The sequence below is a fragment of the Dromiciops gliroides genome, chromosome 2 (genome assembly GCF_019393635.1).
Source record: "Dromiciops gliroides isolate mDroGli1 chromosome 2, mDroGli1.pri, whole genome shotgun sequence".
Classification (NCBI taxonomy): domain Eukaryota; kingdom Metazoa; phylum Chordata; class Mammalia; order Microbiotheria; family Microbiotheriidae; genus Dromiciops; species Dromiciops gliroides.
Window position 1 is genome coordinate 581,721,125 of NC_057862.1, and position 16,956 is coordinate 581,738,080.

The window sequence follows — 16,956 nt, forward strand, 5'->3', positions numbered from 1 at the left end:
CCAATTACACTGTAAGCTTCTTCTAGGCTGGATCAAGGTTTATACTTCTGTATACCCCAACAGAGCTTCACACGATGCTGAGTACAAAAACCCTTTTTTATTGGTCAAATGTACTTTTTTTTTTTTTGCGGGGCAATGGGGGTTAAGTGACTTGCCCAGGATCACACAGCTAGTAAGTGTCAAGTGTCTGAGGCCGGATTTGAACTCAGGTACTCCTGAATCCAGGGCCGGTGCTTTATCCACTGCGCCACCTAGATGCCCCTCAAATGTACTTTTAAACCTCTACATTCATTTTTTTATTCCTTCACAGACCCTGACTCACTTTAAAAAGTAAACATTCTATTTGGCCCATAAAATTGTCATCAGTCTGTCCAATATTTTCCATGGCTATCATGTACCCACTCATTATTCTCCCCTTTCTATGAGGTACCTGTATGTCTCTAGACTCAAGACACAATTATTTGACTTACATAATCATATTTGCTCCTCTAAAAACCAAGTTTCCAATGGACAAAAAAGATAAAAGAACATCAAGTACTGTCAAGAGCAGATTCAATTTCCCATTTTCAGGACCAAAACAGAGATACATTTTTATGCTTTTAAGTGAAAACACTAGGCAGTAGCCAGGAAATGCAAGGGAAAGATGAGCAGTGCAGATGTTTAGCTAACACAAAGGGGTTAATGGGAATCTAATGGCAAAGGCTCCAAGGTTTGTACAATATAGGTTTCTTATCTCTGTGAAGAGTAACTATTACTTCTATAGATACCGCTTTCTTGGGAGAAGGAGTGACATTGGCTACAGTCTGTATGAAGCAAAACTTCGAACATCTCACCTGGTGTGTTATCCAACAAGCACTGGAGCAGAATTTCCCCTTTCTGTACAACATTCTCAGTGAGGGATTGGTGTTCAGCTAGGTCTTTTTTAAATTGCTGAAAAGGGCATCAGAATAAAGAAAAATGAACATTTTATGAGCATAATTTATTAAGTTTTATAAGAAAAAGTGCCAAAAAATTAAATTATAAAGCAGCCATGATAAGCTCTATAAAGAATAAATAAACTCCCTTACCCCAAAAGCTCCTGAAGTCATTGCTTAATATCAGAGAGTCTTTGAAACCAAGAAAAATATGAGACAAACTTCACTGTTGTCTGTTGGAGAATGCCTGCTTGAGGGTAAAATGAGACCTCCTCAGTGACAGAGCAGAGCTCACAGGCAATTTGAGGCAATCTTTCAGAAGATCACAGATTCAGAGCTAGAAGGCACCTTGAAGTTCATCTAGTCCAACCTCTTCCTTTTATAGAGGAGTTGAGTATAGAGTATAGAGAGGTTGAGTAATTAGTAGTAGAGCCAAGATTTGGACCCAGGTCCTCTGATACCAGATTCACTATAGTCAGTACCACTATCTCTCCTCTCTTTCCAATGTCTTGAGAAGAAATTCCCAGTCCTCCCTTGCCCTCCCCCATGACATTACAAAATTGTCTCAAAGATTTTTCATTAACTTCTCAATGCAAAACTAATTCTAATTAACTTGGTTTTTAAAAAATGTACCCACATACCAGAACATACAAGGTAACACTTTTTGTGTGCTGGGGATTAGACAGTTCTATTTAAGACACAGAAAGATGCTCTTCCTCACAGACTATTCCAAACAGTAAGAAAATGCATTGAAAAACATCTCCCCACTTGAAGAACGGAAGAGAAAATATCTGAGAGCCCCATAGTAGGCACCAAATCCAAGGACCTCTAGGGGGAGGAGAATGACGGCATCTTCCTCAGTCAGATGACATCTACCTGGAAAGTGTCACCTAGTTTGAGGGTGACTGTGCTCTTAGGGAGAGGGATAGGGGAAGGGGAAGCACCTACTATGTGCAGGGCACTGTGCTAAGGGCTTTGCAAATATTATCTTATTTGATCCTCATGAAAACCCTGTGAGGCAGGGGCTGTTTGGTGCCGCTATCCCCATTCTACACTTGAGAAAACTGAGGCAAAGAGAGGTTAAAAGCTATTAAGTGTCTGAGGATAGTTTTGAACTCAAGTCTTCCTGACTCCAGGCCCAGTACTCTAACCACTGCGACACCTTGCTGACCAAGGTAACACAAAAGTTATCCACTGGGCTTCCTCTGGAGGTTTTTCTAACTATTAACTCATCTATGGACTTAGCAGGATCATAGACTTAGAGCTGAGAAGGATACTGAAGTCATCCAGTCCAGTCATCTAGACTAACCCCTTCATTTACAGACGAGGAAATGTGCCCAAGGGGATGTAAGTAACTTGTCCAAGGTTGCACTGGTGGAAGGGCCAGGATTAGAACCCAATTCCTCTGACTCCAGATCCAGAAATCTTTTTACTACACCATGTTGTCTTTGTGCAGGTTTTTGGAAGCACCTCTAATTATTTCTGCCACAATTCCCTCTTACTCCAAGTTGACTCTCCATGAAAAACCTGCCTCATACTTCTAGCCACAGAGTAAGTCCCAAGATTCATCAAGAAGGGCTGGACTAGTTTAGAATCCCCCTACTCCCTGCCGTGTCCTTCTCTTATATGATATGTAACCAACTGCATTTCATTCAACTCTGACAAAGAAGGAAAAAATCTAAGAACAGGGTGGAGCAGAAGCCAGCTGCTGGGTCAATTTGACAGAGTCTGGGTTCAGACTAAATAAAACAACAGCCTCTCTGTAGAATGGCTCTCAGTCAGGCCTAGAACACAAATACTCTGTCTTCACAGGTTGAGAAGTAATTTTACCAAGACAAAGCACGACATAAATGAATAAAGTAATCTGATTAATAACGATTAACAGAGATGCCAGCATTGGATAGCACAAAGTGCCTGGGTTCAGCAGAGCACCTGGCTCTTGTGCTTATTACTAGCTGAATTCAGCACTTTGCCTTGTTTAAGTCTCATTTGGAAAATGGGGTTAATGATATTTGCCCTGCCTTTTCCACGAAGTTGCTGTAAGGAAAGTGTTTTGTAACCCTTAAAGTGTTATGTAAACACTACTAATCCAAAAAACGAGGAACCCCACATTAAGTAGATTAATGAGCTTTCTTTTTTTTTTTCTACTTTTGGCAGGAAGAGGCAAATAATGGGAAAGTAATGTCCCCCTTCCAGTAGTTTGGTCAGGGGGACTCTTAGTTCACAGGATAAGACAAAGGTTTATAATGTTGATGCTAAATAATTTAGCTGCCACCCTTTATAGAGGACAAATGGGTACAGAGAACACAAAGTGTTTGATACTTACACGATAAAGTTGCAGGGAAGACTTGAGGCTTGCAAGGTTAGACTTTGGAGGAATCAAGTTGTCTGTAACTTCAGCTACTTTATACAGCCAGCAAATCAACTCTTCCAGGTGACAGCAAAATATCTACTGAGGCCAAATATAACTGTTATTTATCTGTGTTCCAGGGATACCAATATAAAGACAAATATCCTTTTACCGCAGACACAGGGTTTTTCCCAAGGTTACTTAATGTATGAATAAGGACTCTTGGACCTCATCTTTCACTAATGCCTTCCCAGTATTTCTGAAGCCCTGCCCTGTAAAAGGCCTCTATCGTAGTGACATTTAAAAACATTTAACCTTTTAGTTCGGCATCTCTGCAATCTGGATTAACACCTAGAAAAAGAGATGCTAACACAGACTGAGAAAAATGCAATGTTGCCAGTGAAAAATCTGGGGGAAAGTACAACTATGTTCATAATAGGGCTACATAAATGTCATAGTTGTTTTAGCATGTTAACTTTAAAGAACTACTTCTACTGACAAAGGTTATTTGAAAACAAATGGCTCCATACATCCCTTGCATTAAAACATTGCTGAAAATAACAAAAATTTGCCTCCTTTATCTTTCTCCACAAACCTAAGGAACAACACTAAGTCACAGAATCTCAAAACTGAAAGAGATGTGGAAAATCATCTCATTCAGATGCTTCACTCTGTCGATTAAGAAACTGAAGCCCTGAGAACTGCATTACAGCAACTCTTCAGAGTCACAAATACTATGCTCTCACAGGCTGTCACTCACCAGAACTGCAGTGACTACCCTGCAACAAAACTGCAGCTACAACTAGGGTTTCCTTAGTCCCAGTTCATTGCTTTTTCTATGACACCATAATTCAAGAGACCTGGATTCAAATCCTGGCTCTGTCCCTGGTATGGCCTTGGTTCAGCCACCTACTTCAACTTTCTTGTATCTCAGTGTCCTCACCGTCAAATGGGGACATTATTTGTCTAGCATTATCTCCTTTGAGCAGATACAGTTTAGTTTATGTGAAGTATAATGTTCTCTATAAATGAGACACTGTTTCTATTAAGTGACAAACCAAAGGAAGAATCAAGAAAGTTTTGCAATGCACCCTCTGCTCCCCCAAAGTACCATATAGAAAAAGAAACCATGCTCCTATATTTGAAACATGATGGGGGGAAGCTCACATACTCTCTCTCCCACTCTACCAAGAAGGCTCGGGCTGACTTTTGGAACATTAGAGTCTAAACTGAAATGATGATGTCCTTGAATCTTGAAGCCCAGTTTTGTAAGTGGGGCTCAGAATGGCCTCTCTTATAGTGAGAGGTGAGACCACCTACCACATAACACACTACAAAGTGCTGCTTCGCTCTGACCTGGTCAATAACTGAAGCTAATCTGGGAGTTGGAGAGGGAGGGCAGTGGTAAGCGGTGCCTCCGTGTGAATCTCTGTAAATGTTCTTTTCCGTACCTTCACACACTGTAGAAGGGATTCTCTTTCTCGGTCGCTCTCCTTCTTTAGATGCTGCTCTTCTGGTTTCAAGTCAGAATAAGCCAGCCCAACAAGCATTTCCCTAAAGGAGGAGACTGTCCTCAGTCGGCTGGCTGGGCCTCCTGGGTCCTGACTGATCAATATATTAGCGTCACCTTCCCTATCAAGTTCTTGAAACTGAGAGCGGGGGATCTGAGCATAGCAACCCCGGTCTGTAGTACCCCACTTCCCTAGGGATTCTTCCCAAGTAGGAGACTGCCTTTTGCTAGGGTGCAAAGGGGGAGTTGGCTCGTTCCCACTAGAGGCAGCTGATAAACCTTGCCCTTTGGTGGTTACGGAAGGCTGAGAATCGGCTGTCTGAATGACAGACAGATAGGGAGCCAGACTGGAAACCTGGGTCAGCCGAGGGGGCAGAGCAAGATACTCTTCTTCAATTTCTAGATCCTCTTGTGTTTTCCGCCCTGATGCAGCTGGAGCCTCAAGGGAAAGATACTGGAGATGACCACTCCCACTTTTCTTTCCTCTAAGTGTTGAAAAGGAACTCCCTGGGGACCACTCTCCTGGTGACGGCAAGTGTTCCTCAAGGCATCTTCCCACAGGCTTCCTGTGTTCCTTCCTGAAGTTCATTAGGGGCTGCTCCTTGTCATTCTTAAGAGTATGTCTACTACTGGCTTTGGGAGTAGAAGTAAATTGACCAGAAGCTGCTGATCCGAAGTTACCCTGGGTCTGCAACACCACAGGAGAAAACCTATCATCCCAGTTTCTGGGTTCTGGAGGGAGCTGGGCATCTGGTTCTGTGGGCAGGCAGTCATGGGACAGAGTAGCGGGGGACTTCAGGGTGTTCTCAGGGGAGAGGGAAAAGCTATCCAGGTCAACACCTGAGTCGTGCAGGAAGGGGTCGGCCAGCACACGGCTGTCAATGTGCTTTGGAAGCTGGGTCTTGGGCTTTAACGGGTAAGTGTAATCAAGCAAGTCTTCATACTCTTTATTTGGATTCCAGCGAGGGGAGCGACGATCAGGAGACGGAGGCAAGGAATCGGGCAGCACACAGGCCCAATAATCAGCCTGAAAGGAGCACCGCCTCCTGCTTGTTTCAGCCACAGCTCCACCGCTGCAGGATGCTAGACATGGCATCCCATGTGTTGGAGGCACGGGGTCCAATGCAGAGCTCAAACAACCAGATGGCAAATATGAGGCTCTGGGCTCCAGTGAAGAGCTGTTAGCAGGCCACAGGGTTTGGGATCCTGTCTTCTCTCGAAAACCACTTGGGGTAGGTGAGGTGGGAAAGCTGTGACTGGAAAGAGAAAGGCCAGATAAATCGAGGTTCAGCAAAGATCTCCACCTCAATGAGAAAGAAGAACTGGAGTTGGAAGACTGCTGCCTCGGACCATAGATTCGGGGGGATTCAAAACTGGACCGGTCATCTTCATCGTCAGCAACCTCTCCTGAGCTGAGTGTCCTGACTAGAGGGTCAGCGATGTTCTGAGGTAGCGCTGGAGAGTCAAGACACAATTTCTCCTCCATCTGTAGTAAAGAAGAAAGAGAGGGGAGGAAAACAAAGAAAAAACATAACCATAGAAGTGACTGGACTGGAGCAATCTACTAAGAACAAAAGGGCCAAGAACTTTTATTTGGCACCTGGATGACAACGGAAAGGTCTCCCTTAGGAAAAGAACCCTGTAGATTGGCAAACACAAGGATTCTCAAACTGTAAGACTCAAAGAATCTGACAAATGGCACTAGCACAATACTACAGTCTTGGGATAGAGAAAACAGCTTTCATAGGATTTCTTTCCCAACAGATGAAACAGCAAAACACCAAAGACTGACTGCCAATTTAGGATGGGTGTTAGCCAAAATGGCCAGGGACAATTGGTACCAAATTCACATCCCTCCTGAAATGGAAGAAATCCTCCCTTTTTTGGTAGAAAATCTTTGAGAAATGTCTCAGGTAGAAAGGACCTCATTCTATCTATGAATCATCTTCATAGTGATCCCAGGACTAGCAGAAGGCATCCTGCAGAGCTACATCCTCCTTTTGTTTTGACGGCATGTTCAAATGCCAGCATATTACTCAGCTTTCCTATATGAAATAACAGTTCATTACTTCAAGGAGTTGTGATTATGGTTATATTAAATAACTCCATTGGAGGAAAAGCAAAATGATGAATACCACTAATAAGAGCTTTGTTTAAAGAATGAAGGTGGGGGCAGCTAGGTGGCACAGTGGATAAAGCACCCACCCTGGATTCAGGACGACTTGAGTTCAAATCAGGCCTCAGACACTTGACACTTACTAGCTATGTGACCCTGGGCAAGTCACTTAACCCTCATTGCCCCACCAAAAAAAAAAAAAAGAAAAGGAAAAAGAAAAAAAGAAAGGATAAAGACAAGATCTGTGAGGTGGGTGAGATTGCAACCCAATGATAACCCCACCTAAATCATAAGAGTGTCTGAGGCACAGAGTTTACATGAACTTGCTCTGGGTCACACAGCTATTAAGTGTTACAGGGAGGATTTGAATTCAGATGTTTCTGAAATCCAAGTAGCACTCTATCCACTAGGCCTCACTGCCTCTCTTAGCTAGTGCCATTTTTTTTGTTGTTGTTTTTTGTTAAGCCCTCCTCTAATGCCTCACTGTGGAGTACTCATCTTGGGTTCCTGCAGCCTACTGACAATGGAATGTAAGTTCTATACAAGTTAGAAAAGACATCCGAAGACAAGTCTAGCTAACTTCAGAAAGTTTATCATCAGGTACAGGGTGATGAATTTTTCAGTTACTGCAGTTCAAGAATGCTATAGTAAAGTATGTCAATGGAAGAAGAGGCCTTGGCAGAAATTAAAGCACCCTAAAGTATTGCTAAGCCTGTACATGCAATAGATGTGAATATATAATTCAGAAAGGTAGGAAGGGGTTATAAAGTTGCTGATAAGTTACTATGAATACCTGTATCTTTAAATATAAGATTTTTATAAATCCTTAAAAATAAGAAAAGAAGAGAATCTAAAATTTTTCCTTTAGAATTTAAGTAGTCCAATGGTAGAAACAATGCTAAACTCATACATTCCAATACCACATCTGATCATTGCAAGCCCCAGGTCCCTCAAAATCCATCTGCTGTGTTTCATACAGCTTTGTCCAAGACTGTTCAGTTCTTGGATAATACAGATAGATCCTAGAATGGATTCTTTGTTTTTTCTTTGATATTTGAGGTCAGGGTTTCTTCACAGGACCATGTCAACTGATTTCAAAGGGAAGATAAACATCTGAATGAATAAAGACCCAGAGAAGGTACCCTAAGGTTCTATCCTGGGCCTCCTCTTTCTCTATATACTCTCTCACTTAGAGACCTCACCAGCATCCATGGGCTTAATTATTATCTCTATACAGATGACTCAGATATCTAGATCTCCAGCCCTAATTAATCTCCTGAGCTCCGGTCCTTCATTGCCTACTAGACATTTCAAAATGGATATCCCAAAGACATCTCAAATGCAACCTGTCCAAAACAGAACCCATTTTCTTTTCCACTCTAGTCACCCGGTTGTGTCACCCTCCCCTCTCTTCTCTCCCTCACTCCACATGGCCAACCAGCTACCCAAGCCTGTCTTGGACCTCTATTTACATCTTTGGCATCTGTACCCTTCTCTTCACTCAAAGAGCCATGAATTAAGTCCTTTAACTCTCATCAAGACTATTGCCTCCTAATGGGTCTCTGAACCAAGAGTTTCTCCCCACTCCCCTTAATCCTCCACAGGACTGCCAAAGTGATTTTCCTAAAGCCTAGGTCTATCCATATCACCTGTGTTCAAGAAACTTCAGTGGCTCCCTATTCATCTAGGTTAAGTAGAAACTATTCCAATTGGTATTTAAAGCCCTTTACAACCTGGCCCCAACCTACTTATCCATCCTTCAATAGATTAGTCCCATTCACACGCTCTATGATCCATCCAAATTGGCTTTATTGCTATTACTCACACATGACACTGTGTCTCACCTTCCCTGCTTCCTTTAGAGAGCTGAGAACTGATGGGCCCCGACCCAGGGAGAGTAAGAAGTCTCTCCTCAATGGCCCTCGGTGAAGAAAAGGCTTTGACAGTCTTCTGCACACTCTGTCCTCCATGCCTAGAATTCCCTCCCCTTCCTCACCTCCAACTTCTACAATCCCTGGCTTCTCTCAAGACTCCAATCAAGTGCCACCTTCTCTTCATGAGAAAGGCATACACGCCCCAAACCATAGCAGCTTTTAGGGTGATGGCACAAGATTCTCTTCTAGGGAGGACCCTGGCCCCCTGGCTTCATGTTTGAGGGGGGTGGAAGTCGGATCACTGAAGGCTTGATGTCCTTCCTAACTCCTTGACTTATGCCACCAGAGAACAGAGCACGAGGGTTAACAGTTTCTCAGGGCCCCATTAATAATGACAGTGAATGTTTACACAGCACTTTAAATTATGAAAGCTCATTTTATACACGTTTACTCTCTCATTTAAGCTTCACGATCACCCTGTGAGGTAGTACTTATTGGCAGTCCAGGGAGTACAGGTATCATGATTATCCCATTGACAGATAACCTCCACTTTTGCCCTGGGTCCCTGGATGCCCAAACAATCAGTCAATAAGCATTTATGAAGTGCTTACTAAGTGTCAAGCACGACTCAAGTACAGGAGACAAAGACACGAGTACAAGCCAGCTCCTGCCCTCTGAGGAGTGTGCATTCTCTTCAGGTGGTGAGAGGGGGCATCATTTATGCAAATAAGTCAATAAAAAGTACATCTAGAAGTACAGTGTTGTTTTCTGAGGGTGGGCGGAAGGAGACAGACTCAAGGAAGTGATGCAGTATCCCACATGCCCACAACACAGGCAGGGTAGGTAATCCAGTGCACAGAGTTCTATCTTTTTTTTTTTTGCAGGGCAATGGGGGTTAAGTGACTTGTCCAGGATCACACAGCTAGTAAGTATCAAGTGTCTGAGGCCGGATTTGAACTCAGGTACTCCTGAATCCAGGGCTGGTGCTTTATTCACTGCGCCACCTAGTCGCCCCCAACACAGGGTTCTATCTTAAGAGATAACATTGAACTTTTTCTTTTCCTTGCTACTGACTTCTGGGGGCCAACCACCCAGATCAGGATAACTTGATGAAGAATAACTTGACCTTATCATATCTCAGTTTTCCCATCCATAAAAAAGGACGCTAGGCTCTTATCTCACCTCGTATAGTGGCTGAAGTGAACAAATAAAAAAGTATCTGACAAAAAGTCACAGTGACCTAAAAGGTCATTAATCCATAAATGCAATGGACCATAAGCAACGTTTCCTACCTGGGCTCCTACTGTAAGCAAGAGGTCTCCTGTCCCTGTTCCAGTCCTGTTTTCAGGAAGTAAATGGCTAAAAACAGGTTCAGAGCCAGTGATGAAAGGCTCTCTCTCTGAGCTCTGGGTTTTGCCTTCTTTGTCGGTATGGTTTTTCTTCCACGCTCCAGCCACAGTGCTGTGGTCAGGGGCGGCCTTCCTGCCGGTCAACTCTTCTTCCTCCCCCAATGGGAAGCATTGTCCCCCACTGGCATCCAGGAAATGTTGCATACTGCCCAGAGCTTTTGAGCAATGCGCTTCTAGTTCCTGGCTCTTCCAACCTCCACGGGGCTTGCCATTCCCATCCAGCACTGTCTCTGCTTCAGTCTCACTCTCTGTCAAAATCTTTTCTTCACCAAGGGCCATTGAGGAGAGACTTCTTACTCTCCCTAGGTCAGGGCCCATCAGTTCTCAGATCTCTGAAGGAAACAGGAAAGGAACAGGAAAAAAGTGATTATATTTCTTACAATTCAGTGCACCCTTTCTTCCCACCGATCACAGAATGTGGCTAAAGAAGAAACCTCTAAAGCCATAAGCACTGTTTGCACAAAGCAACTTTGTGAAGAACTATGAAGTCACAACTCCCCTTGTACCAACCCTTCCAATGTAGCATGTGAAAACATAGCATTCTGTTATATGCCAGAGCAGTTAGCGCAGGTCCCAGAACTAGGCAGGGACTCCACATAAGTGGAATCCAAATTGAACAAATCTTAAGAATTCTCCTGATCAGTCGGGATTTTGATCTTCTATGACAAATGTCACCTTTATTCATGTTTCCTCATCCCACTCAAATTGGCAAAGAGACATAGGGTCCTTCTATGCCGAGCATCTGCCGCTCTTCTGTTGTGACTACCCAGTTACTGTTGCCACGGTCCTGGTTGCTTCCTATCAGGAGCAAAACTTTCAAAGGACAACAAGTCGGAGCATGCCTAGACCACAAATGATGCTCCCCAGAACACCCACGAAGCCACCTGGGTAGGGAGGCTGAACTTCCCCTGCTGCTATGGCAGAAACTGTAACTAGTATGACTAATACAGAGACGGGCACCATTTTTATTTTCTATGGAGCCACTGATCCAACAGTGGGAAAAAAAAAAAGATCCCCCATTAATTTATTGTTGATTATATGCTAACCAGTTTCCTGTTAGCCAAAAAATTACAAAATGTACATGTGGGCTTTAAACATGTTAATATTTCAAGACTAGGGAATAAGTAGAAGTAGTGACAGAAGGGGAATATTGGGATGAGGGTGGCACTGTTGTGCTGTTTGTCCTTCCTTCTCAAAGAGGGCCACAACATCAGGGTGATGTCACGACTAGCAGTGAACTGGATTTAAATGAGGGAGGGTTGTGCAAAGTCACCAGCCTCACTCTCTCTTCCATAGCCATCTGGGTCCAGCAGCAAGATATACATCAGGATGACTGAAGATGGCCCCAGATGTTTGAGGAGATCAGGGTTAAGTGACTTGCCCAGGGTCACACAGCTAGTGTCAACTGTCTGAGGCCAGATTTGAACTCAGATCCTGCCTCTATCCACTGTGCCACCTAGCTACCCCAAGGGGTGGCATGGGGAAAAGGGAAGGAGGAGAGGGAATAAGCATCTTTATGCTCCTACTACCAAGCACTGTGCTAAGTGCTTTACAAATATTATCTCATCTGATCCTTACAACAACAACCCCCCTGTGAGGTAAGTGCTATTATTTTTCCCATTCTACATCTGAGGAAATTGAGGCAAAGAGATAGCCTGGGTCACACATCCAGGGAGTGTCTGAGGCCAGATTTGAGTATCAAGTGCTCCTGATGCACAAACACAGTACTCTCTCAGTTGCATCACCCGGCCGCCTCTTAGAACAAAGAAGAAATTGTTTTACAAAGTGAGATGAGAGATAAAAGGGTCAGACAAGTTAGCTTTTAAAAAGGCCTAAAAAACTAGCACTAACTGCTGAGGAAAATTTTTCTAGGCAGTCAGAAAGTATAAATAATAATTATTTCAAAAGTAAATTTCTATATCAAGCCTAATTATATCTGGAGGCAACATAGAAGGGTAGGGAGGAAGTGTCAGACAAAACGAAGCAGGTGACCATCACAAAAAGTGATACGAGCAGAAGACAAGTATAGGAGACAAAAGCGAATTTTCAAGAAGCAACATTCTAATCATGGAGCATTTTTGGATATTACAGCAGAAGATAATTCCATCTTATACTTCCACAACTATGGGGCTAATGAGTTATAAGGTTTTTTGGTACTTCTCTCATTAACTAGAGCCTGGATTCTGTAACTATTGGAATGGCACCACCTGCTGGAGACTTACTATAGAAAAGCTCCGCCATGAGGTGAAGGTCTTTGAGGGCAAGACCATGCGTCTTTTCTTTGGCGTCAGGAAGTGACGTTTGCCTGTGGGAGGAAGAAGGGGGAGCCTGGCGCTCTGATTGGGGATCTTTCCTGTGGACTCTGGCGGAAAGCGAAGCTCGAAATGCATTCTCCCTTTAATAGATAGATGAATGTAGGCCTTTCTCTCTCTCTCTTTTTTTTTTTATTCTCCTTAATAAATGCTTAAAAGTCTAACTCTTGCTAAAGCTTATAATTTATTGGCAACCACTCATTAGATATTTTAGACAGACTAGCTAGAATTTTAGCCTTAATAATTCCTACCCTAGGGCCTGTAAACTTGAATTGAAAACTGTATTTCAATAAAATTGGCTTCCTTTTATTTTATGCATTTAAAATACATCGTCCTTTGAAGGGATCCATAAGCTTTATCAGATTGCCAAAGGGATCTATGATACATAAAAAAGATTAAGAACTCCCCTGAACTAGATGAAATTAAATTGAGGGCTTCTGGCAGGATTATTCCCTACTTCTGTTTTAGAAGGACAAGTCTATCTTTCTTCATTCCTATAAAACTTCTCACTGGACAGAGAGAAGTAAACTTCATGCCTCCTGGCAGGTAGAATTATACAGTAAAAAGATACCTGAACTTGGGAGTCATAGGACCTGAGTTCAAATCCTGACTCTGCTCCTTACCTGTGTGACCTTGGACCAATAAACTAACTTCTATGAGCTTCAGGTCCCTCATTTGTAAAAGAAGAGGATGGATTATCTTACTTCTAAGATTGCTTCCAATTCTAGATTTATGATCCCATGATCTTCCCTAGAAAGATGCTTGTTGTAAAGACAAAAGGGTTATAACCAGGACTGGGCATACAGGCTAAATGTGAATATCTATTCACATTCCCGACTGCATCCTGAAGCCAAATATAATTTTTCTAATCACTAACTAGAACGACCTTAGAGATCCTGACCTGCTAGCCCGTGTGACCTAAACTCCCAGGGCTTTCCTCACATGTGAAATGAGGGATCTAGATTCCCCGACCTCTAAGGTCCATCCAGCTCTAAACCTGTGAGCCTATGACTCTCTAATCCAATCCCCTCATTTCTCCCTATTCTCTCTTTCTTCTACAAGAGAAGCGTGTTTGTCTTTGGGCTGAGTCCAACAATCTAAAACAGAGACTCTGTCCTATCTTTAAAGGAGCGCAGGATCACCACTTTCATATCTATACAATCCCTTCAAATCCAGAGAGTCAGAGTCAGATCAGGGCTGTCAGGAACATTAGAGATCTTGTGCCATACAACTGACATGACTCGCCAAGGTCACTAAGAGAATTAAGGCCAAGGCCTGGACAACAACCCAGGTATGCAGATCACCAGGCTATAGCAATTCCAGCTCACTCAAGCAAAGCAGCGGGGTAGGTACCTAAATGGTACAAGTGCTTGACAAAGCATTTTCCAGACTGTCTCATTTAACCCTCACAACTACAGTAAGAGGAGAAGACATTAGACTCCACAACATGAATAATGAATTCAGCCCCACTGTCAACCCATCCGGAATCCTTACAAAACCAAATCTGCCTCCCCTCTCCAGTTTTTAACCAGCTATAATTCCAAGAGATTTTTCCGGTTATCCTAGTAAATTTGACTTTGTTACTACCTTTTTTGTAATAATCCAAATCTGCAGCAACTCAGAGGAGCTCTGTCCTCAGTCGAGAATAAGAAGCCAGACAGCTCTGCCTACTCTTGTTGCACAGTAAAAATATGTACACACACACATCACACGTTCTGGTAATTCTAACTTGGCTGGGCATAGCTGGCTATGTGGTGTCTGAGGCTGCACAGCTCTCTGGTCTCTAGCAGATTATATCACCACCTCTGTACAGGGCAGAAAGAAGGAACTGCCCATGGGGAGGACCTTGTTTTCAACAAACCTGGTATACATACAGACTTGCAGGATAGTTCTCTTCTCTAAAATAAAAAGGTTTATTTCAGGATTCCAGTGAACCTCTGGCTGTATTTAAAATTACTTATCTCGGGGGCAGCTAGGTGGCACAGTGGATAAAGCCCCGGCCCTGGATTCAGGAGTACCAGAGTTCAAATCTAGCCTCAGACACTTGACACTTACTAGCTGTGTGATCCTGGGCAAGTCACTTAACCTTAATTGCCTCACAAAAATAAATAAATAAATAAAATAAAATCACTTATTTCAGAACAAATTCCCTGACAATATGTGGGTTATATGAAATGAAGCAAGGGGACCTTATACACATCCATGCATGCTAATGAAGATGGGATCATCCCATGTCCAACTTCACAAAATAATCCCTGCTTCCTGCTGCCTGGGTTGGGCACTGCAACCCTCAGGACCTCAGTGTCCTCATCTGTGAAATGAAGGGGTTAGATGAGAGTCTCCCTCCATGATCCTGTGATTTGGAAGCAAAAGTAGATTAACTCCGTGATTCTCACATCTATAAAGTTGCTATCGTTCAGTCGTGTCCTACTCTTGGTGGACCACAGCCTGCCAACACTGTCCATGGGGTTTTCTTGGCAAAGATCCTAGAGCAAACTGTCATTTCCTTCTCGGTAGATTAAGGCACAAAGGAGTTAAGTAACTTGCCCAGAGACACATGAGGCTGGATTTGAACTCAGGTCCTTCTGCCACTAGATCCAGTGTTCTATCTGCTTTAAGGCTTACAGGGGACCATTCTTCACAAGTAACTAGGCAAAGCCAATATAATTATCTCCATTCCACAGAAAATGCAACTGTGGCTGCTGGTGGTCACACAACTGGCAAGCACTGAGGTCAGGACTCAAGTCCAGTGCTTGGTTATTCAAGAATAGTAGCCATCTGGCTCAAGTGCTGGGTGCTATGGAAATGCACAGTACTTAACCATAAGGAGACTAGACCCAACTCTAGGGCAGACCCTCCAGGCAAGCACTAATTATGGCCAAATGAGAGGAAAGAGGAAAAAAAAAAAGGCCTGGGCATTATTGGGTTGCCAGAAAGCTTTTGGAAGAATGAGATTTAAGAAGAAGGGGAATTTAAAAATGGAGGCTGGATCTGGGAATAGGTGGGAGTATGAAAAAGAGGCAGGGTCATGAGGAGGAGAAGCCAACAAAGGGAGGCTGTCACGAGAGAAGGCTGGCTGTGTCGGAGGAGCCATTGCCGGAGAGCTAGAATGGGCAGCCAAATACACCAAGATCAGCAGTTGTCTTCAGCACTGCCCAGGGGGCGGGCTTAGGGCTCACCCCTAGGTAGGGTCCCCCAGACATAGGTAAAGTCAGTGTCTATACAACTTCCCAAAACACTGTATCTATGTGAAGTAGGTTAAAGTGGTCATCAAGGGCTGCTCTGAAGGGAAAAATAATCCACACAAGGATTGTTTTAGGAAGGATCCTTGTGCACTGCTTATCAGGAAGTCATTCCACAACCACATCTCATTCCACAAAAAGAAAGAGTCTGTGCTCAGACTCTTAGAGAACACTTAGAAGCTAAAGAGCATTATGAGAGAAATGCTAAAAGAGGAACTGAAGAAATAAAGTAACACAAAGGAGAGGCATGGGAGGAGGAATGGAATGTTGGTTCTGCCCTCTAATGGGTGTATTTTGGTATCAGCAAACATCCTGGGAACTGCTGCCTGGAAGAAAATATAAAAAATCTTCAAAAATCAGAAAAAGAAAAAAAAAAGCCCTCTTGATTCTATGGGGGTTGGGGGGGGGCATGTAATAAAAAAATCAGTGAGGCTTGTTATGACTATTCTAGTTTTTTTTTTTCTTTAAGTAGACATAGTGCCTCTTCTACCCAGAGCTGCATTCTGAAATTCCTGCCCCGCCCCTCTGGAAGGCAATGTGAGGTAGAGTTGTGGACTTGGGAATCAGAAGACTTGGGTTCAAATCCCAGATTTTTGGTTGCCAGGAAGGCATTAAGCAAATTTCAACCTCAGTTCTCTTATCTTTAAAATGGGGATGGTGGTTTTTGTACCTAATACTTTGGAGAGATGTAAGGAATATATTCTACAAACCTTAAAGAGCTATAGAAATGACACAGGGCTTGGGACATAGTGAGGAATTAAGGGACTATTAAAGTTTAAACTGGCCAACTAGAAGAAGTTAGGGGAGATTAAATTCTATAGCAGGAAAGTAAATCAGTTAGGCGTGGCTACTGCCTGAGCTAGGAGACAGAGATAACGGCAGAGGTCAGGACTATCACTCCAAAAGAAACTTCCCTCTGACTCTCAGGAATCTTTCCCCACCCCACCCCCAAAAGGAACTTTCCATTGTCAGGTGGTCACCCCATCTATTCTCTACAAAAGCTTTGGCCTTCCCTGGAGGCAAAGTCTCTGACTTCCCTCTTGGTCACTTTCTCCAGTGCCCAAATAACAGACCATTTTATTCTAATTGGGTTGTGTGCAAGAGTTGTACTTCTTTACAGAGCAATACCTACGGACCCCCACACCACCTATTACTCCATGACAGAAATATGTCTTATTATTCTTGGGTCACATGAGCCAGTCTGGACCCCACTGGGTGAGAAGTGTGGG

The 16,956-nt window shown here is 43.3% G+C and overlaps 1 protein-coding gene across 3 annotated transcripts in view; it reads right to left on the minus strand.

Moving 5' to 3' along the window:
* The window catches only part of CEP68 (centrosomal protein 68), a 44,579-nt gene that overhangs the window by 19,286 nt on the left and 8,337 nt on the right, over nt 1-16,956 (minus strand). For 2 of the 3 annotated variants that reach the window (XM_043986746.1, XM_043986745.1), the window contains exons 2-5: nt 10,057-10,505; nt 4,716-6,260; nt 3,241-3,363; nt 834-930 (exon numbers count right to left, since the gene is read on the minus strand). In XM_043986746.1, the coding sequence (XP_043842681.1) occupies nt 834-930; nt 3,241-3,363; nt 4,716-6,260; nt 10,057-10,491 (2,200 nt within the window). In that variant the 5' untranslated portion in view covers nt 10,492-10,505. Of the gene's footprint in view, nt 1-833; nt 931-3,240; nt 3,364-4,715; nt 6,261-10,056; nt 10,506-10,848; nt 10,918-16,956 lie in introns of those variants that run through there. The other variant, XM_043986747.1, reaches the window with a different exon arrangement.